Source organism: Lotus japonicus, chromosome 4, assembly GCF_012489685.1.
Source record: "Lotus japonicus ecotype B-129 chromosome 4, LjGifu_v1.2".
Taxonomy (NCBI): domain Eukaryota; kingdom Viridiplantae; phylum Streptophyta; class Magnoliopsida; order Fabales; family Fabaceae; genus Lotus; species Lotus japonicus.
In genome coordinates this window covers 77,946,638-77,969,656 of record NC_080044.1, presented here as the reverse complement: position 1 = coordinate 77,969,656, position 23,019 = coordinate 77,946,638, and the positions used below count along the sequence as shown (strand labels likewise).

General features: G+C 35.0%; 4 protein-coding genes, 1 long non-coding RNA gene and 1 other non-coding gene across 7 annotated transcripts; 5 read left to right on the top strand and 1 right to left on the bottom strand.

Moving 5' to 3' along the window:
• Nucleotides 1–632: 632 nt before the first annotated feature.
• Nucleotides 633–713, top strand: TRNAL-AAG (transfer RNA leucine (anticodon AAG)). The gene has a single exon. It is a non-coding gene; the product is annotated as a tRNA-Leu (tRNA).
• Nucleotides 714–770: 57 nt separating this feature from the next.
• Nucleotides 771–4,086, top strand: LOC130711896 (uncharacterized). Its single transcript, XM_057561669.1, has 10 exons — nt 771–999; nt 1,328–1,423; nt 1,599–1,673; nt 1,859–1,927; nt 2,581–2,657; nt 2,777–2,865; nt 2,963–3,092; nt 3,353–3,443; nt 3,620–3,685; nt 3,801–4,086. Exons 1-10 carry the CDS (start codon nt 841–843, stop codon nt 3,939–3,941), a joined length of 993 nt encoding a protein of 330 aa, XP_057417652.1. The 5' UTR covers nt 771–840; the 3' UTR covers nt 3,942–4,086.
• LOC130711897 (stress enhanced protein 2, chloroplastic) lies at nt 3,924–5,164 on the bottom strand. The gene is made up of 2 exons (XM_057561670.1): nt 4,637–5,164; nt 3,924–4,544 (listed from the first exon to the last, which is right to left on the bottom strand). The coding sequence occupies exons 1-2, from the start codon at nt 4,955–4,957 to the stop codon at nt 4,275–4,277; spliced, it is 591 nt and encodes a 196-aa protein (XP_057417653.1). The 5' UTR covers nt 4,958–5,164; the 3' UTR covers nt 3,924–4,274.
• A 6,838-nt stretch (nt 5,165–12,002) lies between these two features.
• Nucleotides 12,003–12,651, top strand: LOC130716049 (uncharacterized). Of its 2 annotated transcripts, XR_009011852.1 has the most exons (3): nt 12,003–12,068; nt 12,189–12,358; nt 12,454–12,651. It is a non-coding gene; the product is annotated as an uncharacterized LOC130716049 (long non-coding RNA). The 2 variants fall into 2 exon arrangements; XR_009011851.1 differs by lacking the exon at nt 12,003–12,068 and having other exon boundaries at nt 12,086–12,358.
• Nucleotides 12,652–13,393: 742 nt separating this feature from the next.
• LOC130715222 (uncharacterized) lies at nt 13,394–16,073 on the top strand. The gene is made up of 2 exons (XM_057565300.1): nt 13,394–13,887; nt 15,766–16,073. The coding sequence occupies exons 1-2, from the start codon at nt 13,657–13,659 to the stop codon at nt 16,012–16,014; spliced, it is 480 nt and encodes a 159-aa protein (XP_057421283.1). The 5' UTR covers nt 13,394–13,656; the 3' UTR covers nt 16,015–16,073.
• A 1,993-nt stretch (nt 16,074–18,066) lies between these two features.
• On the top strand, nt 18,067–22,631 carry LOC130714437 (protein HEAT INTOLERANT 4-like). The gene is made up of 14 exons (XM_057564334.1): nt 18,067–18,372; nt 18,444–18,482; nt 18,569–18,622; nt 18,720–18,783; nt 18,927–18,985; nt 19,262–19,386; nt 19,496–19,555; nt 20,487–20,545; nt 20,813–20,892; nt 21,077–21,115; nt 21,463–21,525; nt 21,607–21,654; nt 21,733–21,861; nt 22,217–22,631. The coding sequence occupies exons 1-14, from the start codon at nt 18,187–18,189 to the stop codon at nt 22,262–22,264; spliced, it is 1,053 nt and encodes a 350-aa protein (XP_057420317.1). The 5' UTR covers nt 18,067–18,186; the 3' UTR covers nt 22,265–22,631.
• Nucleotides 22,632–23,019: the final 388 nt, after the last annotated feature.

Here is a 23,019-nt window from a genome sequence, read left to right as displayed (position 1 = left end):
ATTGAATGTTCAAAAATGTAAAGTGATATTATTATATTTTTAAATCTACTATGCGCATGTTTAGAAATCCTTCTACCATTCATTTTAAAATCCAAATTATCATGTAAATAGCTTTTGGTAAAGTTAAAAACATACTTGAAAACTTACATTCGTCTCATGGTAAAATGTATATTTCCCATCTCGCATGATACCAAGTTACCAACAATGCTTACAGTAGAATCTATTTTAATTTGTGCACACTATTTGATGTGTATGAAGTTGAACAAATAGTTGTTTTTTAAGGTTGATTCAATTCGTCTAACCACATGCTATTGCATTCGCCCACTAGCGCAACCCTCGCATCGGCAGTGAGAATTAAGCACACAAATTTCTTAAGGGAAGAAGTACTTCATTCTTACCAACTGAGCCAACATGTGTTTGGTTAGAAAGTTGTTTATTAATCACTGGACTAAAATACCATAATTAATATTTATATATCATTTGTTCTTCTCCATTCTTTACAACTAAATCACATTAATCAATAAAATAGATATGTGATTGGTTAAAATATGATGTAATAGGTGAGACAATTTATTATTAAAATAATTTTAAATCACTTATTTATAGTTTACTATTGTAATAATTTGCGTCAAGTTGAGATGGCCGAGTTGGTCTAAGGCGCCAGATTAAGGTTCTGGTCCGAAAGGGCGTGGGTTCAAATCCCACTCTCAACATTTATTTTTATTTTTGTAATTCCCTTTCCTTTGTCCTATCTAGTCTTATCTGCTTCAAGCTCCAGCATCCAATAATCAAACAACAACTAGAAAAAAACAGATAGCAAGGATAATCTGGGTAACAAACATGGCTTACTCATTATCCCTGCCCAAACCATGCTACTCCCAGAACTTCCATTATCACCATCAAAGATGCTTCAAGATCAACCTCCCCAAATGGACCACTAGAGCTTCCTCTGCTGCCCCTGGTGTTGAACTCAACACTCTTGAATCTGCCATTGCCAAGGTTTTAGCACCAATTTGTTGTTCCTGCTTTTCATACTAAGGACATAACATGATTGGATTAGCTTCTTTTTCCTAAAAATCATTTTTGACACTTAGAAGTTGTAATTTTTTTATAAACATGAACTTGTTATCAGCTGAATAATGTAATTGAGCAGCAAAATATTTCTTCTTTGAATCCATGTCAATAAGATATGATGTTGTGCTTAAGAACAATGGAGATTTCTGAAAATTGACTTAAAGTTAGATTCTTTGGCCTCTTACCTATGACCCCATTAGAGTATTCACAATCTAGTGATTTAACTTAGAGTTGTATGAATATTTTTGAACAGAAAGATAGCAATGCTGTTAAAGAAGCACTTGATCAGCTGAGTGAAGGTGGTTGGGCCAAGAAATGGGGTTCACAGCCATATGTTTCACGTCGTACGGTCAGTGTCCATTATCAACTGTGAAGTTCTGGGGAAGTGCCACCAACTATAGCATTCTTGGACATAGCTATAGCATCATGTATACTTGTTCAGTGCTTCCAGTTCCAGTATTTAATTCAATGTGTAAGCTTCATCATACATATAAATTTTGACCTTTCAAAATTTGTGCTACCAGACATCACTTAGAGAGCTGACAACTCTGGGAATTAAAAATGCTGAGAACCTTGCAATTCCTAGTGTCAGAAATGATGTGAGTTTCAGAATTTTTATCTTATTTGTGTATCTTGTGGAATGAGTAGTACTTTTTAGTCTGCAATTTGTAAATCTCTTAAATCTTGATTATTGAGAACTTAACATTTGAATTTTCTTGTAAGAATTCTAGAAAAATGAGTTTGTTCCAAGTCCAACAAGTAACATTAATCTTTGATGGTGCAGGCAGCTTTTCTCTTTACTGTTGTTGGAACAACTGGATTTTTGGGTATTCTGACTGGTCAGCTTCCCGGGGTAGGGTATCCCTTGCACACTTCTATCTTGCTATGTATGTCTGTTTAACTTCGATTTTAGATCAGTTTATTTTCCCTCATAATCAATTTTGATACCCAAAGGTTCTTCTCAGAATTGATTTTGGTTTTAGAATCAATTGCAGAAGGACTTCCAAACGTGCTAAAAGGCTTTTTTTGTAAATGCGGATATGGCATTCCATTTGGTTTATAGACTTGTAATTTGTTCCTGCATTACTAATATGAATTATTGAGGAAACGCAATATGATTGGAGTTTCATGTAGGATGTATTGTTTTATGGATTATAATTTCTGTCTTGGTTATCAAAGAGCAGCCACAGTGGTTGATTTAGCAATTCTTTCCTTTTCTACATATCAGGATTCTGTGTTTATTTAGTTGTTTAGAATTGTCTCCTCTTCTAAGTTGGCAAACTCATGCATTCAGATTATGACTTTTATGTATTAGATAGAAGCTTAAGGCCATGCTTGGTTGAGTAGTAGAAAGTGAAAAATTTGGAATAGAAGTCCTTTAACATTTGCTTCTTATAGCTAAATTGAAACAACAAATAGAAAGTGGGAAAAAGATTTGGTGATAATAATTTACCTGTTTTTTATATTTGCCTGTTAATTCTGATTAATGCTTGCTGACTCATGTAGGATTGGGGCTTTTTTGTACCATACTTGATTGGAAGTATATCCCTAGTGGTTTTAGCTGTGGGTAGCATATCCCCTGGGTAAGTGTATGTTTGGAAACTCTTCTACAATTGATTATGAAGTCAAAATCAATTTTAGGGAAGCTTCTGTGAGTAGCTTTAGTGTTTGATTTAGCATTAATTTTAACATATGCATGTAGGCTTCTCCAAGCAGCTATTGGCAGCTTTTCAACAGTTTTTCCTGATTATCAAGAGAGGATTGCTAGACATGAAGCAGCACACTTTTTGAGTACTGCCCTTTTTTTGGCTGATTTACATTTACATATCAGTTGTGACTTTTCATGTACTCTAGCTCAGCTTCTGTTTGGTTTATTTGTGCATTTTAGTTGCTTATCTGCTTGGTGTACCCATTTTGGGGTATTCGCTGGATATTGGGAAAGAGCATGTCAATCTCATTGATCAGAGGCTTGAAAAGCTTATCTATAGTGGCCAGCTTGATGCTAAAGAGATAGATAGGTATTCACCAGACAACTTTCATTAGTTTTATTCAATGTGGAAGAAAAAAGCCATGATGACAACAAATACTTTTTAAAGAACCATGTACTTCTTCGGTGTCAAAAACAATTCAGACCGGTAAGTAGCTTCTAGATATCAGAATTGATTCTAATGAAAGAGGAGCTGACCCAAAACATGATTTGTAAAAGAAACATGCGTTTGCAACTACAATACTTTTGTGTAGAACTAGGTAAAGTTGTTACTCATTGCCTCTTTTTTAGATTGGCTGTTGTGTCAATGGCTGGACTGGCAGCAGAAGGTTTAATATATGACAAGGTGATTGGTCAATCAGCTGATCTTTTCACTCTCCAGGTTTGAGATCTCTATTTGGAAAACTTTTCACTCTCCATAATATATGTCATGTTTTGAATTTTTCATTTCAGTGACAATAAAAGGGTAGCACTGACACAGCCCTCTCAATTTTTGTAAGGTGTTGATATTATACTACTCAGCAATATCATCTCATAACTTTTTTTCTTTTCCTGCAGAGATTTATAAACAGAACCAAGCCTCAACTCAGCAAAGATCAGCAACAAAATCTGACTAGATGGGCAGTATGTTCTTCTAACACAAAGCCATGCCCAAAATAGCACTCATTGAACAGTTTGATTTGTACCAGGAAACCATGCATCCCCAAGTTTATTCATTTTTTTTTTGCTATGCTTGCAGGTTATGTTTGCTGCTAGTCTCTTGAAAAATAACAAGGAGAGTCATGAAGCCTTGATGGCATCAATGACAAAGAAGGCAAGTGTAGTGGAGTGCATTCAAACAATCGAAAGTGTTGCAGCAGAGTTCAACATTAAATATTAAACTGCTTTAAGCCATGACATACAATACAATGTCTTATATAAAAATTACAACATTGGATCTTCTTCTTGTTCATACAAATGGATGACCCAAGTTTGTTTCAACTCTCAAATATTCAACTTCCATATACAATAGACTTTTCACTTCACTCACATCCCCCCTAAGTGTATCTAATTTTCTTCTAATACATATAGCATATCTAGATCAGCTTCTATTTCCTCAGAATCTCGAATCTCGAGTCGGAAGCTACACACATAACCTTCCACATAGTTGATCACGACTTTAAAATCAATTATAGAAAGATTTCCGAACATTAGCAATGGCATTGGCTTCACTTCAGAGTTCATCAGACCAATCACTAGGTTCACTTTCATAGAACAAACCATCAACGATTTGGTCAATGAGGGAATCAATGAAGGCATTGTAGCTCAAATTGAAGATGCTACCAACTCTGTTTCGGGCACTCGAAAACCAAGCAAAAACCGCCGCCAGAGTCACCGCAGCCAAACACACCCCACCGGCCTCCGCAATCCCCGCCACGTCCATCTTCCTAAACACCGAGCTCCCCGTCACGATCTCCACCGTCACCGTCGCCGCAAACACCATCTGCGCGCCAAATCCAACAAAATCACTCAATCAAAACATCACCAAAAATAAAAATAAAACTAAAAAAATTGATTTATGGTTTTGGCGGTTACCATGGCGAGTCGACCGGAGATGATTTCGAAATCCTGGCTCTTCTTGGAGCTTTCGATGTAGTCGGAGAGCGTGGCGAAGAACGGTGACACGTCATCGGCGAGGTTGATGGCGTTCTTGTTGATGACTCGATCGGGACCGTAGGATCTGAGAGTGCAGAGGCGCGGTTGCAGGACGATGTTTGAGTTTCCGGTTTGATCGGATTCCACCGGTTTGGCCCGGGGGATCGAGAGCTGAACCGGACCGGGCTGGTTTCTCGGTCGAGCCGCCGCGGGTTTTGCCTGCCGGAGGTTGCAGTGCGCAACACGCGAAACTGATGCCATGAGAGAGAGATTTGGGAGATTGAGAATGGAGAGGAGAGAAAGTGTTTGATGGAGAGGGAAGAGTTGAAGAAGGTACAAGGGTGTGGGACACGGACACGGTGGTTACTACTACGTGTCTAGTGCTATGTTCGGTAACGTTGTTTTCAGTTGTCGACACCGGTGAGTGTTGTTCTAGGAAAGCGCGGGGTGTGGGAGATACATTGGATACGTAGCACTCAAGAGGATCATATATAAATAAAGGGGTTGTCTAAATGACCCATGTTGAAATTTGGGTTAAATAACTCATTGTCTAGGTGTACCAATCACATTTAAGATAATTGATTGAGTTTTTATATTTTATTTATTAATTTATTTAGGAATAAATATGTTTTTGGTCCATAATTTATACAAATGAATCTATAATGCTACCTGAAAAATAAAAACAGGTTTTAGTCCTTAAAATTATTTTTCACATCTATTTCAGTCCCTCCAAAATTTCTTCCACTAAATTTAGTCCTCTCCCCTCATAATTATTTCAAAACCTAGAATTTTATATATCCCAAAACTCAAAGAACGCAGCCATGGGATTCTCAGATCACTTGGTTTCATGTTGTTGTGTTCTTCAAATTTAAATATATAGAATAATGAATTTGGCAAATCTATTCGTTTTATTTTGCGTTATCTTGCTATGTATTTCTTCGTTACTGTAGGTGAGCCTTGGGCCACCGTTTGATGTTTTCTGTTCTTTATTTGAATAATATTTGTCTTTCAACAAAAATGAATTCATATAACCTGCGTAGGACCAAAAAATGGCTTCCTATACCATATGCAAAAATGGAAACGTGGAGTTATTCCTGTACAATATGAAATAATTATGAACGAAAGAGGGCTAAATTTGATGGGAGAAATTTTAAAGGGATCAAAATTGTCACGTATGTTTTATGATATCATAAGGACCATTTTAGATTAAATGTAATTTTTCAAGGACTAAAACTTTTGTGGTTTTTTTCAGGTACCATTTTATATTTATGTGTATGAGTGAGGGACTAAAAACATATTTAACTCTAAATATATTATAAATAAAATATAAAAAATTCAACTAATTTATCTTAAATGTGATTGGTCCACCTAGACAATGGATTATTTAACCCAAATTTTACTATGGGTCATTTAGACAACCCCATAAATAAATTACAAAAACTTTCTATTTGACTATTTACTTGTTTTTTTTTACGGTCAACTATTTATTTATTTATTTTACATCGGAAAGATAAATTGCACCCGTCAGAAATCGATCTCTGGAACTCTCCATACCCACTCATATGTCCCCCCAACTCCTACCACACAACTTGAGCTATCATACGGGACAAGACAAGTCAACTATTTATTTGTTAAAGGAAAATGTATTTTGTACATTTTTTAATAGAATTCAAACATGCCACTTTTTATTTGACTTTTGTGCAAAATCGGGATAATGTTCAATAAACCATCGGTGATGCAATATTAATATATGGTGACTTGGTTGTTGGAGGAAGAACCGCGGTTAGAAATTTGAACGTAGAGGTATACTCGTGGTTGAAACCTGATTGGACTAATAGGTTATATCTACGTTCTATTGTCTTTATTAATTATAAGCATTTTACTTGCGTCAAGCACGTGCAAACAAATCTAGAAGGTCGGAATCACTTGCTTTAGACCATATACAATGGTTAAACAAAAAATGTTTTGTTTAACCCTTTTCTACCCCACTTTTTCTCTTCCCAACACTCCACATCATCTTCTCTCTCCAATTCAACAAACTTTCAACAATTACCCACTCCAATGGTTTTACTTAACTCTCAACACCCTACCCCACCACTCACCACTCACCCTACCCCACCACTTTTTATTACACATTTTTATTTAATTTTATATTTTTGTTTTTATAATTACATAAAATTACAATTATCGATTTAAATTAAATTAAAATAATAAACACTTAACAATATTTTTTTTAAATATAGACTATAATTTTAATACAAATGCTAATAGATAGATAAATAAGATGGTGAGAGAGTGAAAAAACTTGGTTTTTTTTTCTGTGTCCAAATCAAACGAACCAAGTCTCTATTTATAGAGAAAAAAAATCATGAATTTTGGTATAATTTTTTTTCAGAAAATATTTTTTTTGATGAAATAATTGAGTTCAAAAGATAAGGAAAAAACGAAATCCGGACTGACCAACCAGAGGAAGCCACGTGGCAGGGGAGGAGAAAAAGTCGTTTCTCTCTCCTGCACTTGTCTGCGCGTGTTGCACACGCGCCTGCGGTGGCCACTGGCCTCGCGCCACGTGGCACACCGCAGGCTCTTTAAACATGTTGAATATTTTCAACAATTTGACACTCTCTCTCCCCTTTCAACCAATTTCAACAAACCATCAAACCTATTAAACAACTTTCAACAACATCAAACACCTCATTCAACCATCCATTGTGAATGGTCTTAGATGTTGTGAAGTTAAATGTCGATGGATCTTCGAGAGGTGACCTAAGAGAAAGTGGAATATGAGATATTTTTTGAAACAATTGAAAAATAGTGATACTTCTCCTCCGAACCAATCGGCTAGTTTGTGGGCATTTGAAGCATAAATAATGGCAATTATGATTTTTTTTGTTATTTTGCAGACAATTTCATGTAAATAATGTTATTGTTGAGAGTGATTCCTCACTTGTCGTTGACTGGACAAATAAAATAAATTCACCCAAAAAAACTCTTAAAATAGCTAAACCAAGGGAAAAAAATCTAATGTGTTGAGGTGGTGCGTGTAATTAGAGAAAAGAATATGTTGGCAGATTATCTTGTTAAGCATGGTGTTGATAAGAAGGTCAATCTAATCGATGGACATTTTATTGATTTTTCTATCCTGGTCTAAATCTATATGGCTTACTTGAGGGGATGTTCACAATGCCTCTTTAATTGCTTGATTGAATGAATATATGTTTTGTTTTGCTTACAAGAAAAAAGTGAAAAAACTATCCATTGTTTGGGATGTGGTTTCATTTGATACTATAAATGAAACAAGTATTTAACCACCACGGACAAGACAATATGCTACTTTTCAAAGAGGCTTTTAAGTGGATGAGAAAGTAGATTCATTCATTTGGGTTGTTGGAAAAAGAATGAAGATATCAAGATCTTGTCATAAAGCAAAATGAAAATCTATAATGATTACATTTAAGTTTGAAAAGAATGATTAATAGCTATAACATATAGAGACTCTAACATATATACATATACATGTATGATATTAGGAAGTAAGAAAATTATTTCTATATATGGTGATTTTTTAGATTCTAATGTTAGTTTGGTTTAATTTTGGATGATGTTTGATTTTACAATGGAAGCACAGAGGCATAATTGAATTGTTACCTAAGGATTCGCTTATTTAAGTACCAATATTGAAACTGGATTGAAGTTTAGAAAAGCATGGAAAGAAGTGTTTAAACTATATATAGTAAATCTCTTTATTTGTAGTATGATCAACATCCAAGTATTTGTAGGTTAACCTCCCAAGGGCTAAGTCATAAATACTTGACATCAAATTGACAGTTAATTAACTCCTAGCTTAGACACTTGATACACGTCCTCAACTACTTATAACTGCTAGCTATTAACTAACTTGAAATATATTACATAGACATGCAACCACCTATAACTACTAATTATGAGTTAAAATAGTAACTTCTATTAATTGCAAGTTTTTTTTTTTAAGTTTGTTATTAAACTGTCACCACTTTACTACATATCATCTTTGAGCTATACTCCCTGTCTCCCTCCCAAGGCGGAGAGAGGGGGATATAGTTGGGACCATGACCCCTCCAAACTTTTCAATCTTGTGTACATATTATTCATATATATGTGAATTGTAGGAATTATTGTACAAATGCCATGTTTTTTATTCTTAGCCTCTTTCTTTGATCTTGGCTCCTCTGACCTCAAATTTCAATTTCTGCGACTTCTACCTTTGTTCATAATCTTTTGTTGTTTTAGATTTTTATATTAAAAACTTTTATTAATTTAAAAATTTAAAACTATTTATCTCCATCTCTTCCATGTAATTTAATTTTAAACTTAAATGACAAACAATATTTGGAATATATGGAGCATTATTCAACTAACCTTGTCATGGGCTCATGGCAGAGTTCAATTAACTTTTAACTTGTACCTAAGACAGGGATTTTTTACTTTCACTTACGCTATGTTTGGTATCAGTGACTTTGAAGAGAGAGATGTCCAAGAGAGAACTTGACAAGAAAGAAGGATTCTACCTCCGTTTGGTTCCATTTACTGTAGCGAAGAGAGAACTAGCACATGTTAGAAAATACACTTTTTGGGGTCTGCTTAAAAATCGAAGAGATGGGAAGAGCCTTGACAACTTTGTTTCTTTTCCTTACTTATCCCTGTAAAGTGGTTCTTAAATTGTCAGTATCTAGGATACAAGTGTCTTTTGAATTTTTTTTTCTTTATCTAATAATTATTATCCACCTCATTCTCTCTTCTTTATCTCTCTTCTATTTTTATCATACCAAACAATTTATAAATCCACTCTATTTCTCACATATTTCTCTCTACTCAACTTCTCTCTTCTCTACTCTCTCTTCTCTATCTCTCTCTTCTCTACCAAACAGAGTGTTAAAGACAGCACATCTTAGGCTTCAAGAACTCTAGAACTCTTCAGAATTGTCTCTTTCCGTTAAAATTTGATATGGCAACCATAAACTTCATTTTCAACATTTACGCTATGTTTGGTATCAGTGACTTTGAAGAGAGAGATGTCCAAGAGAGAACTTGACAAGAAAGAAGGATTCTACCTCTGTTTGGTTCCATTTACTGTAGCGAAGAGAGAACTAGCACATGTTAGAAAATACACTTTTTGGGGTCTGCTTAAAAATCGAAGAGATGGGAAGAGCCTTGACAACTTTGTTTCTTTTCCTTATTTATCCCTGTAAAGTGGTTCTTAAATTGTCAGTATCTAGGATACAAGTGTCTTTTGAAAAAAAAAATATTTTTTTCTTTATCAAATAATTATTATCCACCTCATTCTCTCTTCTCTATCTCTCTTCTATTTTTATCATACCAAACAATCTATAAATCCACTATATTTCTCACATATTTCTCTCTACTCAACTTCTCTCTTCTCTACTCTCTCTTCTCTATCTCTCTCTTCTCTACCAAACAGTGTGTTAAAGACAACACATCTTAGCTTCAAGAACTCTAGAACTCTTCAGAATTGTCTCTTTTCGTTAAAATTTGATATGGCAACCATAAACTTCATTTTCAACATTTACGCTATGTTTGGTATCAGTGACTTTGAAGAGAGAGATGCCCAAGAGATAACTTGACAAGAAAGAAGGATTTTACCTCCGTTTGGTTCCATTTACTGTAGCGAAGAGAGAACTAGCACATGTTAGAAAATACACTTTTTGGGGTCTGCTTAAAAATCGAAGAGATGGGAAGAACCTTGACAACTTTGTTTCTTTTCCTTATTTATCCCTGTAAAGTGGTTCTTAAATTGTCAGTATCTAGGATACAAGTGTCTTTTGAAATTTTTTTTTTTTTCTTTATCTAATAATTATTATTCACCTCATTCTCTCTTCTATTTTTATCATACCATACAATCTATAAATCAACTTTATTTCTCACCTATTTCTCTCTACTCAACTTCTTTCTTCTCTACTCTCTCTTCTCTATCTCTCTCTTCTCTACCAAACAGAGTGCTAGTGAAACTTTAAAATAATGCCTAGAGTAAGGGTAATGCCTAGTGGGATTTTTCTTTTGAAATACTAGTTGGGTTGTTTGACTTTTTATTTTATTTTATGAATTTTAAAATATTTTTCAGAAACAATTATTAAATTAGTTTTTTTTAAAAGAACAAATTGCTTGGACATGTTGATTTTATAAAAGCAACACAATGGTCAAATATTTGAATTTAGATAACGATCAATATAGTTAATTCCCTCACTTGGATAGTTGCTTGAGGAAAAAACTTTGTTTCTCAATATGAATTTTTAAGATACTTTAAAGAGCTTTTAGTTTCTGATTTATTGAGAAATTGGGAAGATTGGCATAAAGACAGTTGATAAAGCTGTAAAATTGAACTTTAAAGGTTAGAATGTAAGTAAAGGACAAAAAAATGGAAAACTGTAAAACACTACCACAAAAAGGGCATTGGGCAGCGGCTATGGGGTAGCGGTTCACTGTTTACCGCTACCCAAGCTTTTTATAGAAAAAAATAATATGAAAAGCAACTATTGTAACATTAAAAAAGAAAAGAAAAAATCAATCTTATAGTGAAACCGCTACCCAAGTAAAATTTCTCGGTGCTAGGTAGCGCTTACATTAACCGCTACCCAAATTGAACCTTTTTTTCCCTAATTTATCAAAACCCTACCTGGGAAATCCTTTTCCCTTTCCCTCTGTCGTGAACGCAATAACCCTTGCTCCCTGCCGTAACCGTCTCCGCATCTGAACCACAAGCCTTGACTGACTACTGCTCCCCTTCTGGCAGTGCTTGGTGCTCGACATGGGCGCAAGTTCTGCAAGTGACATCTCATTTTTCTTTCATCTTACCTTCTTTTTTTACTGGGGCTCGACGCTGAGTAATTTTAACATATAACGATGACTGTTGGGTGGATACCCCCATAGCTGGTCCTGTTTTCTGGGTTGGCTTGTTTGGTTGTCTCTATGTGAGGTTTCTTCTTACATTTTGTTACTGTCTTAATATGTTGATTCCAAATTGGGAAGCCCTTCTTGGGGATTTGGAGAATTTAATGCTGAGATGTTAGTTGACTGCTATTTGGATTTTATAGCAGATTTGAGCCTCATGAGTAAAGATTCATGTCTAGTGAGTTTCAACAGTGGAGTGCTACATTGAAAAGCTTTGAGTTCCTTGGGAGGTTGCTTAGTCATTGGAATGTAGGGAATTTGTAGTTGTTGTCTTATTCTCGTTCCTGCTTTTGGCATTATTTGGCTTCATTTTATGGCTATTTGAAGACTCTGTTGTGTTGGCTAGGAAACATTTAGGTGGCAGGCTCTTGTCTTACTGACTATGTCATTTTGTTTATTAGGATTATAGTTTTAAGTATTGTTGCAGGTGACTTATTAATATAGCTTTATTGTAGTTTTAGATCTGTATTGGGTTTGTAGTTTTCTATGAATTGCTAGTTATATTTGTATGTTTCTCATGCTTTTTTCTGCTTCTTGTATTGATTAGACACTGATGAAGAGTTGATGAATTGCAAGACCAAGTTTAAAAGAAAGGATTGCAATGTTGCAATGTTACAAAATAAGCAAGTTGGAAAGAGAGATGAATGACACCCAAAGTTCTTTCCTTAAGAAGATGATTCCATCTGGGAGATTAGCAAGCTACAAATAGAAGCAGAGGTAAATGAATTGATACACATGTTGCCTATACAGCTATACTGACATCCAGTCATGAGGAATGTTGTTTGTAATTTTGTCTCTAATTTGTATTGCAGGGTCACACGTCTTTGAAGAATAAACGTGATTCCTCCATTCAAAATCTTTTAGCTAGGTATAACTTAGGGATGAATTTGTTCTTTTTGTAAACAAAACAAGTGTATTTGGATATCAGATTGAATTTGTTGTTTTGGTGCACAATTTTTAATTTTTCGGTTTCAGCACAATTATATGGATATTGAGTTGTTCTTTATTTAGTTTTCGATCTTACTGTTATATTTCACATTGGGTATCAAGGGTTAATTGGGTTCTGATTCATTTGCCTGCTTTTTTTATAAAAAAAAATAGAGTAAGGCAGCGGTTCCTGCCAAAAAAAAAAAGATGGGTAGCGGTTTTATGCCTATATGCGTAGCGGTTGAAAACCACTACCTATCTTTTAATGCGAAGCGGTCGCGGAACCGCTACCCATCTTTTTAATTGAGTAGCGGTTCATAACCGCTACCCAATTTTAGCAACGCTGAGTTTAGCATCACCCACTTAACCGCTACCCAACATTGAACATAACCGCTACCCAAGCCCTTTTTTGTGGTAGTGAAAATTGTATTGATTACAACAAATAAACCTCAAGTTGATTACAAGTTTACAACAATTATTATTTCAAAAGTTGTTCGATTCAAAAAAGTCCAAATAAGCTAATTGTTCAAAAACCTCAATCAACTAATTAACGGTCAATCCATCGGTTAACAATTAATTTACGACCAACCCACTAGCTAGCAGTTGATTATAGTCGATCGATCATCTAAGAATTGATCCACTTAGCTAAAATTAGCTGATTAACACACCCTCAATTAACACTTGTTAGCCGAATTTCTTTATGTTTTTGGTGTCAACCTAACCTAATGAAATGTTTCACAACACTAAAATAATTATAATTATAATTTAAAAACCAAAAACAGATATAAGGATCTCTGAGATAAGAGTTTTCAGTTTTCAGTTTTCACACATCTTCAATAGTCACCAATCCATTCCACTGAGATTCTTGTCCTTGTTTTTTAGTTTATCTTCCCTTTTCAAAATACACTGTGCTAAGTACATTGTATATACTCCGTGCCCTCCTTTGACGTTACTTTGAAACTCCAACTCAAAACATAAACATTTGCCAGTTGTGGTTTGTTTGTTTGTTTCTCCGATTCTCTCTCCCCTCACACGCTCTCATTGTTATCCGTTGAGTTCTTCCCTTCGTCATTCATTCCTCAACAATAATGTTTGATTTTGGCGACGAGCTTATCTTACAGAGTTTCAGAATCCCATGGCTCATTTGGATTCAGCTCATCATAGTGTTGCTTCTTCTCCTTGCCTTCATCTTCTCCTTCACCATCTTTGCTTCTTCAGATCCCTCACCTGACACTGTTGCAGCAGCTTCTGCATCCACCATTCAACCCCTCGCCAACCATCATTCAACGGTCATAACCAACGCTCTACACAGCACCCGGGTATGTATACGAACACCCCATTTCAATTTCTCTTGTTTTTCTTCTACCCTTTTGGATTTTCATGCCTCTAATGCATAAAAGGTCGCATCTTGCTCCATCTCACTCTGAAATCTAGGATTTTAGCTTTACTGTATTGGTTTTTTTTCTTTTTTGAATTTGATGTCTTCTTACCGATTTCTTCTGTGAAATCTAGATGATGATATTAGTGTTTGTACTATTGTAATTGTCAATCTTAATCAAACCCTTCAATTTGTTTGTTTGTTGACCCCTGAGAGTTTGGTCTGTGATCTGGGAATGGTGGATTGAGCCACCGCCGCCACTGAAGTGGTCCTTTGACTTGTTGGTATGGTTAATAAAGTTGGAGACTTGGTATTGAATAAATGTTTCAATTCAGGAGATAGAAAGTAAATTGACTAAATCTTTTTTTATAAATATAATTTTGCAATTCATCTACTTTTGTACTTTGAGTTATAATAGCAGACCCATGCTTTTTTTTAGGTAGACAACAACCGAGAGAGAACTTTCTCACCCCTTTCATGAATTGAATTTTCTAAATTCTATTCCTACTACACCTTTTTCTTAAAAAAAAATGATAAGAAAAAAAGTGAGATAGGGAATGATATGAATTCTTGTCAATTTCTTGGAGGCTGTATTTGATTGACTTCCATCTTGTTTTCACCTTCAAAATTTATTTGTCATTTTCAAACTGTGACCATACATTGTAAAGGTTATGTTTGCATACCGGTTGTCATTAGTGCAAGCATAAAATATGAATGAAACTCTTTTTATGAATTAGAATCAAAGTCCATTAACCACTTCGCTAAGTGGCGGAGGGAGGGGGGGACACCCGTGTCATGGCCCCCAAGCTTTTCACTTTTGGTTTTTTAACACATGATATGTATGTGAGTTATATAAGTCATTGTAGGTCTACCATATTCTTTTAACCTTGGCCCCTCCTCTTTGATCTTGCCCCCCCTAGTCTCAAATTCCTGCTGCCATTTGTTCACTTCCATAGTCATCTGATCTGCTTGAGGCCTTCAACCAAAGAGATTCCTGCATCTTTACTTCTATTCAACAACAGGTTTTGAATTCTATCCAACAATATTAGTCAGAATTCCATCCAAATTCTAACCATCCAATTGTTGTTGAGAAGTATTTGACTAATTGTTAACGATGTAAGTGTTGGATCTCCCTATGACCCTATCAGGGGGAAAATGTCGGTTGCAACTTAATCATTTAATGTTTGGTATTGTGTCTTCAATCATCAGGGTTTATAAGGTTCTTTTTATGTATAATTGAACTTGTTCTGGAAGTTGAATAATTGTATTTCTTTCATTAGTCAACAGGAGGGGATTGTTGGTTTGTTGTTGAATTTGCTAAAGCACAAAAGTCACCACTGTATTATATGTATTGTTGCTCAATAACAAATGCAGACATCTATTTTATCAATTTTGTTGAAGTGATAACTTACCTCAATTTTTCGCTTTGAACCCATGCGTCATGTTGTAATTGAAAAACAGAGAAAACAGCATGTATAGAAATGTGTATGTTTTATCGTATGTTAAATCCCAATAAGTAGGAAATCCATGTCCACTTGTCATGAACTTCATGTTGATCAATTTTAGCTGCATTTAGAAGTGTTTATTTGGGTTTATCTAATAGTATAAACAGTTACAAAAATGTCCAGCTATAAAAATAGTTTATAACCTACTACAAGTTCTTTTAAGTTTATTTTTACAGGCTCTTCATTTTAACTTATGATTAAGGTCTTATATCTGCTTATAAGCTAAAGCTTCTTGAATAACCTTATAAATAAGTGCTTACATGATAAGTGCTTATTGCTTAAGCTGCTAACTGATAGAGTATTTTGGCATGCAGGGGGTAGAGAACCTAAGTGTTAAAGGCGAGATAGTAGCAAGAAGTGCAAGCAGAGGGATAGTGAGAGAAGAGGTTGCAGTAGCAGCAGAAGGAGAGGCTTCTTCACCACTTTATTTTCTCCACCCTTGCTATTATTTCAAATTAGCCAGAGTTGCATTTCTGAAATGTCTTGGCCTGGATTCTTCGTCTGAATCTGATGAGAATCCTCCTCCACCAACCCAAAAGCATATGAAAAGGAAAGAAAGTTGATCATGAAAACCATGTTCTCCTCATTTATGACAAAATATGAAAAAGAAAGTTTCTCATCATTCTCAACAGTTTCCTGAATTCATTTTCCTAATTCTTTAATTTTTTGGGCCCCAGCTTCTCCATGATTTGGCATTACAGAAGGAAGCTTCTGCTTTTATGGGGCAATGATTCGTCCATCAGACCATCACAAACTCAGCATAAAATTCTTACCAAGATAAAAAAGTGTGGCCCTCATCCACCATGGTCTCTAGTGGTTCATAGGTGGGCCACAATGTAAACAACTTGTGATTTTTTTTCTTAACCATAAGATATATGATTAATTTTTTTGAATGAGTCAATTATTCAAATGCTGACAAATAAAAACCTCAAATTATAAAGTTAACCTCATGTCACCACTTCTCATCACTTCTTAGACACCACCATCAATCTCATGTCCACCTCGGTCAAATTGCCCTCTAAAGGTGGTTGTCGATAAAAGGTCTCCTTCAACCTACACCCCATTTTCGGGCTTTGATCCTCAAACAATGGATAGTTAACCTCATGTCACCATTTCTCATCACTTCTTAGACACCACCATCAATCTCATGTCCACCTCGGTCAAATTGCTCTCTTGCAGGATCCACTGCCAAACAAGATCAATCACTTGGCTTAACTGGCAAAGGGGGGACCTAAACCACTCACCTGAAAGGCTGAAACCACCACCAAACCCCAGTGCCGGCCACCATCTAAACCAAACTGATCCATAACCAAGCTAGTATCTCAGCCACAAGGCCCATAACCATATTCCACATTGAGATCAAAACACCTTAAGTCATTAACTTCCCAAATCCATCATTTTCCGACAACCTACCTTTAACATCCACTGGATCAACCACCTTACCACAACTCTGCAACCAATTTCATGCCACACCATAACCTCATGCCCAACCTAGACGTTGTCCAGCCCCTACCTTTAGGCCAACCACTGCCACAACGAATGGACCCAACCGAGCTCTCCATTGCGTCGTACCACCTTTGTAGTTGTCCTCACCAACGTCTTCATTGTCGTCCTCACTATCGTCTTTGCTACTTGCTGACATTGGAGAGGACAATGAAAAATAAGATTGAGACTAGTTTGTGTTTGTGAAATTTTATGCTATTGTTACCTAGTGTAATGAGCAAACCATTATTTTAGTCGGTCCACCCTAAAATCTTACATATATTTACTCCCCGTTTCTTTGATTTTTCCATTTTTCTCAAATTATTTGTTCTTTTTAAATGTTATAAATATTGATTTTTTTCTTTCTAATTAGTCTCTTTATGAATCATAAGATTTTTTTAGTAAAGCAAAAAAAGAGTCCAACAAATGTCTCTGAAGAATAACTCAAGCAATAAGACCTGGTGGACACATGAGTTGGGGAGATACATAGATGAACCTTGGAGAACTATAGTTTACCTTTATGAGAGTCCAACAATAAAACAAAACCAAATATACACTTTTTGTAAAGAGAAAAACAAATTATTTTCATTAATAATTTAGTATAATTTAATTATTTTAAAATGCTTTTTGAAAATTTTGATAAACATTATTTTTCATTTAATAATTAATATAATTCATAAAATATAATAATTAAACATATTAACAATTTTAAATGAAAAATTTCTATTAATAAAAAACAATAATCCTCTGACTTTGACAACTTATTAAATTTTTTAATCAAGTTAATACATAAAATATTATTCCTATTAGTCAAAAAAATAATTCTCCGAATTTGTTAATATTTTGAATAGATATCCTTTTAAGTTTGCTCATTAACCATTCAATACACAAAATCACACAAAATTAAATTAATTTCAACAATGAAATCCTCTTTTAGAATGTGTTACTCAATTAATTAATACACATAAATCACAAACCAAATTCACTGAGTTTTTTTTTTGAAGTCAAATAATGTTTTTTGAAATAATTAATTAAATTAAATCCGAAAATTGAACTCTTACCATGAGCGTTGTTCTCACGCCGTTTGAAAATATCTCACTCGTTCAATTCCTCTGTATAAATAGGTCTCTCTCTCTCTCTCTTCTTTCTCTCTCAATTTGAATCCGCATCTAGCGCCTTCGATTCAATTCCAAAACCCTATCTCTCTTCTCTGTTACTGTTTCGTATCTTCCATTCGATTCTCCTTCACTACCATGAGGAAAGGAACTAAGAGGAAGACCAAGCACACCGAACCTAATCATGCACCACCAGAAGCGGCAGCGGCAGCACCACCGTCGGAAGAAATCAACGACCAACCCCCCAAACCACCTCGAGCGAAGCGGGTCCGGCGCGTTAAACCCGAATCCGAACCCGAATACTTCGAGGATAAACGCAACTTGGTTAGTTACTGCTACGATTCATTGATTGGTTTTCTTAAATTTCGTGTTAATTCAATTTTGGGATTGTGCAGGAAGATTTGTGGAGGCAGACATTCCCTGTTGGAACTGAGGTTTTTTCGATTTTTCGAGTTTTCTTCGTTTTACTAGATGATACTTGTTCTGTGTTTTTTGCTTACTGTCTTGTGTTTAATTGCAGTGGGATCAATTGGATTCTGTGTATCAAATCAAGTGGGATTTCTCAAATCTAGAGGTGAGTATTGGGGAAACCCTGGATTTTCATTGAGTGAAGTTATTCAGTTAACTGCTTTGTTTAATTAATTGCTGATGATGTGTGTTTGTGTGTTTAGAATGCATTTGAAGAGGGTGGTAAACTGTATGATAAGAAGGTTTACCTATTTGGTTGCACAGAGCGTAAGTAGCTTGCAAACTTCAATGATTTGTTTTTTTCTTTATTGAATTTCGAGGTGGCTATGCGACCGAATTGCTTTGTAGTCATTTCCGTATATTTGGTCCGATTCATCTGACATTGGTTTTATACATCTTGTTATCTGCAGCTCAACTCGTACCGTTTAGAGGGGAACACAAAATGGTCGTCATACCTGTTGTCGTAGCGGTAAGTTGTCAAACTGGGCTTTCCACATGCAACATGAAGATGTTTTGACCTATTTATGTTTGATAGTCTGTTCCTTCTGGATGTAATTTGTCTCTATCTGCTTGTGAGACCTTGTTTTTGGGTTAAGAATTGGAATCACATCTTCAATGTTTTATGCGTTATTTGGAAATGTCGGTTTTAACATGTTGAATCAACCTTGTGTGAATTTTGATGGTTTGAAATTTATTTTGTCATGATTTTAATTTTAAAAACATTTCAACTTACTTCTGTCAACAGGTTGTATCACCATTTCCACCATCTGATAAAATTGGGATTAACTCAGTTCAGAGAGAGGCTGAAGAGATAATTCCCATGAAACAAATGAAAATGGACTGGGTTCCATACATTCCTTTGGAGAACCGGTATTCATCCCAATTTGTTTATATTTAGTGGTTCCTTTGTATTCTTTAGATGAAATATTGCTCCTTTGTCACCTCTTAACTTCTTCATTTGATTTTCTGCCTTCAACAGAAGTAGCATGGTTGATAGACTGAACTCTCAAATATTTATCTTGAGTTGCACTCAAAGAAGGTATAACATTTTGCCTTGTTATTAACCCTCCTTTGTAATACAATATTCCCTAGCATGTTTCAGACATTCAAGTATTGCTATTGAAGATGGTGATTCATTAGAACTATTGATTTAAAAGGTTGTCTCCAAAGATGATTGTTTTTAGGGAACATTCTCTTGCATCTTGATAGGCTCTTGTTTGATTGTGATTATATTTGTCTCCTTATTGTGTTGAATAAAAGGGCTGTTTTGCTAGATGTTCTTGTTGTTTGTGCTTTTATCTATTCTCTATTTAATTTAAGTCATCATTTTTCACTGAGGATAAGCTGTAAACCATATTAAATTTGATGGGTAGTTGCATCACACCCTTCTCCTTGCATGATGCCCTTTTCCTGTTTGTAGCCAAAAGCAATTCCAGTAATGTACAAACTCATCAAGAAGTTGTGAAGTACCCTTCAATCCTCTATGACTTGTTTAATTGATGCAACTGTATTTTGTCTTCTTGTAGATTGTAGAAACTTTAGAAAGTGTTTACATTATCCCCAGTCTGTCCTGTTTGCCATGGTCTTCGTCCCATGATCAAACAAAAGACTCAACCTCAAGATCTGTGTGACATATAAATTATAGCTATATTTTCTTTATTGTTCCCTTTGCTTGATATCTTCAGATTAACACGGGGAACCTTAGGAACCTGAATACCTGATAAAATAAATGATTATGTGGATCCAAAAAAGCTTAAAGTGAATGTTTGTTGGGAAAACTGAAAGTTGATCGTATCCTAAGAAGTATTTAGCAACTTATCTCATGTGCAGCCTGATGAATTGGCCCTTTATAGTAGTTGTTGGCATTTGCATATGATTAGTTTTATCATCCACCTCTCCTGACGAGTTGTTCTTGATGTCACTTATTATGAATATCACTTTATCTTACCTGTATATAATCTGTGGTGCAGGTCTGCTTTGAAACACCTGAAGGTGGATAGGCTAAAAAAATACGAATACTGCTTGCCTTGTAAGTTTTCTTTCTTTAGAATATTAGAATTGTTGCCATTAATCGGTATATGTTTATTAGATCTATCTATAGTTGGAAAAAGATATTGAAATTTGATTGTCATTGTTTTTTTTTAAATGACAATGATGGAGATTTTTTAATGGTGCTAGTATGTGGTTGATCAATTGGTGCTTCATTTTGTTTGAGCCATAATGGTTCATCACCAGTTAGTGCATGTTCTTATTAAGATAATTTATAATGAGTTAATGACTGCTATTCTTTCTACAGATTTTTATCAGCCTTTTAAGGAAGATGAACTTGAGCAGAGCACTGAGGTTCAAATCATTTTTCCATCTGAGCAAAAGCCGGTAATTATAATTATAATTATGATAAAGAGATATTTTCCTAGTGATTTGACTGTATTTGGATAGGATAATTCTTTTCTTATGACAGTACATAGTAAAATTTCTGATTATCTTTTTATCAAAAAAATTGGCCGGTTAATTCAATAATTGGTTTTCTATATGCTTACCTATGTACTGCTTGTTGCAGATCTTCTGTGAATTTGATTGGGAGATGGATGAACTTGAGGTAAGGAATTAACTTTGTTGTGTCTATAGTTTAATATATTTCAGATCAAGCCAGCTTGCAGTAGCAGTTTAGAGATTATAGTCGTTCTTTTACAACTCACAATTGTATAATTACCAATTTTCATGAACCTTGACATCAATTTGCTGGGAATTTAAATCTTCTGCTTGTCGTTTTGCAATTCCTGTTGTTGACTCTAAATTGGTGCATGTTTCTATGTTAACGAGTTCTAAAAATCTTAACTTCACTGCATTGTGGGATGTTATGATGAGATCTATGAGGAGAGAAAGGTCTTTTACTTGTCTTTTTTTGTTGTTTCACTCTTCACTCATTTGTACTATATTCTGCAGGAGTTCACTGATAATCTCATACAGGCAGAAGAATTATCGGAAGATGAAAAGGGTGCCTTCAAGGTACAAAATAATAGATGATATCTAGTTTCACAATTTCTATATTTAAGTGATAAGTTAGGCTGATTCTTTTGCTTTCTTCAGGAATTTGTCAAGGAAAAGGTTCGAGAAGCAAAGAGAGCCAATAGAGAGGTACTTTTCTATGGTGGTGTTGGGCTCTGCACATAGTGTTGTTGCTTTCTGTTCTCTTACCTGTTTCCTCTCTTGTAGGCAAGAGAAGCTAGGAGAAAAGCCATTGAAGAAATGAGCGAGGAAACTAAAGCTGCCTTTGAGAGTATGAAGTTTTATAAGTTCTACCCTGTTCAATCTCCAGATACACCTGATTTATCAGAAGTCAAGGTAGGTGTTTGGACATTTTAAGATGACTTTTTATTAATTACTAAAAGAAGTTCATTAGGACTAAGAGATTGTTTTAAATAGTTAGAAGGATAAGGTGTCCTCCTCTTGACAAAGTAAAAAAAGAATAGAACACAACCTCTTGACAAAGTAAAATAAGAATAGAACAGACATTAGAGATAAAATAAAACATTGTTATATCAAGGCTCAAAATCCGTTGTTTCTTAGCTTGAATGTTTACTTGTTTAGTAAAGAACACTCCTTTGGATGACCATATGCACTGCAGGATGACTGCTGATTCTGAATTTATTATTCCTTCCACCTATCATGAACTGAGTATTGTTGTCTGTGTTTGCAGTCTCCATTCATAAACAGGTATTATGGAAAGGCTCATGAGGTTCTGTGATTGGCTCCAACACAATAATGACTACCCTCCAGGCTTGCTCTGCTTATCCCAACCAGTCGTTTTGTTCTATATGAAGTTCAGGAGGCAACCCCTTGGCGCCCCCATTGAGTTTTCTTTATCATTGTAGTTGTCTAAAGTTGTAGGCCAGAAATCCTAGTTAAGTGAACTAGGTTTTGAGAGGAATCTGAGACATGTTTTTGGCTTTAATTTTGTAGAGAATTCCTGGCTCTGGGAGCTGTAATTTGCATGGCTCGAGCTTGTCTTGGTTTTCTCCTATATATACAATTTTGTTTCCTTTCAAAATTAGATTCATGACATATTTTCAATTAGATTTTAAATGAAGAAATAAATTCATTATTGGTCGTTTCTTCATTCATGCCTTGTTCCTAAAGGTGTATTTACAACATTTATAGATTATCGGTTAAATTTCAGAATCGTTTCTTGCCTTACAAATGCTATCCATAGTAACATTTTCCCATTACTTCTCTCCCCTACGAGTTTTTTTGGCCAGTCACATACAACTTTGCTTTCTTATCACACAAAATGACACAAGACATACACATAACAAGAAGACTCAATTTTCCTTTTTTATGACCACGTCATGACAATAATGTGGGAGGAAACTTTGAACAACAAACATGACACAGAACAAGGTCAGCAACCCAAACCATAAGCTTTCCCGTCACATAAACTTGTGTAATACACAAAAAAACTTATACTGAATACAATTCCAGTATTATTTCTTTGTATCAATT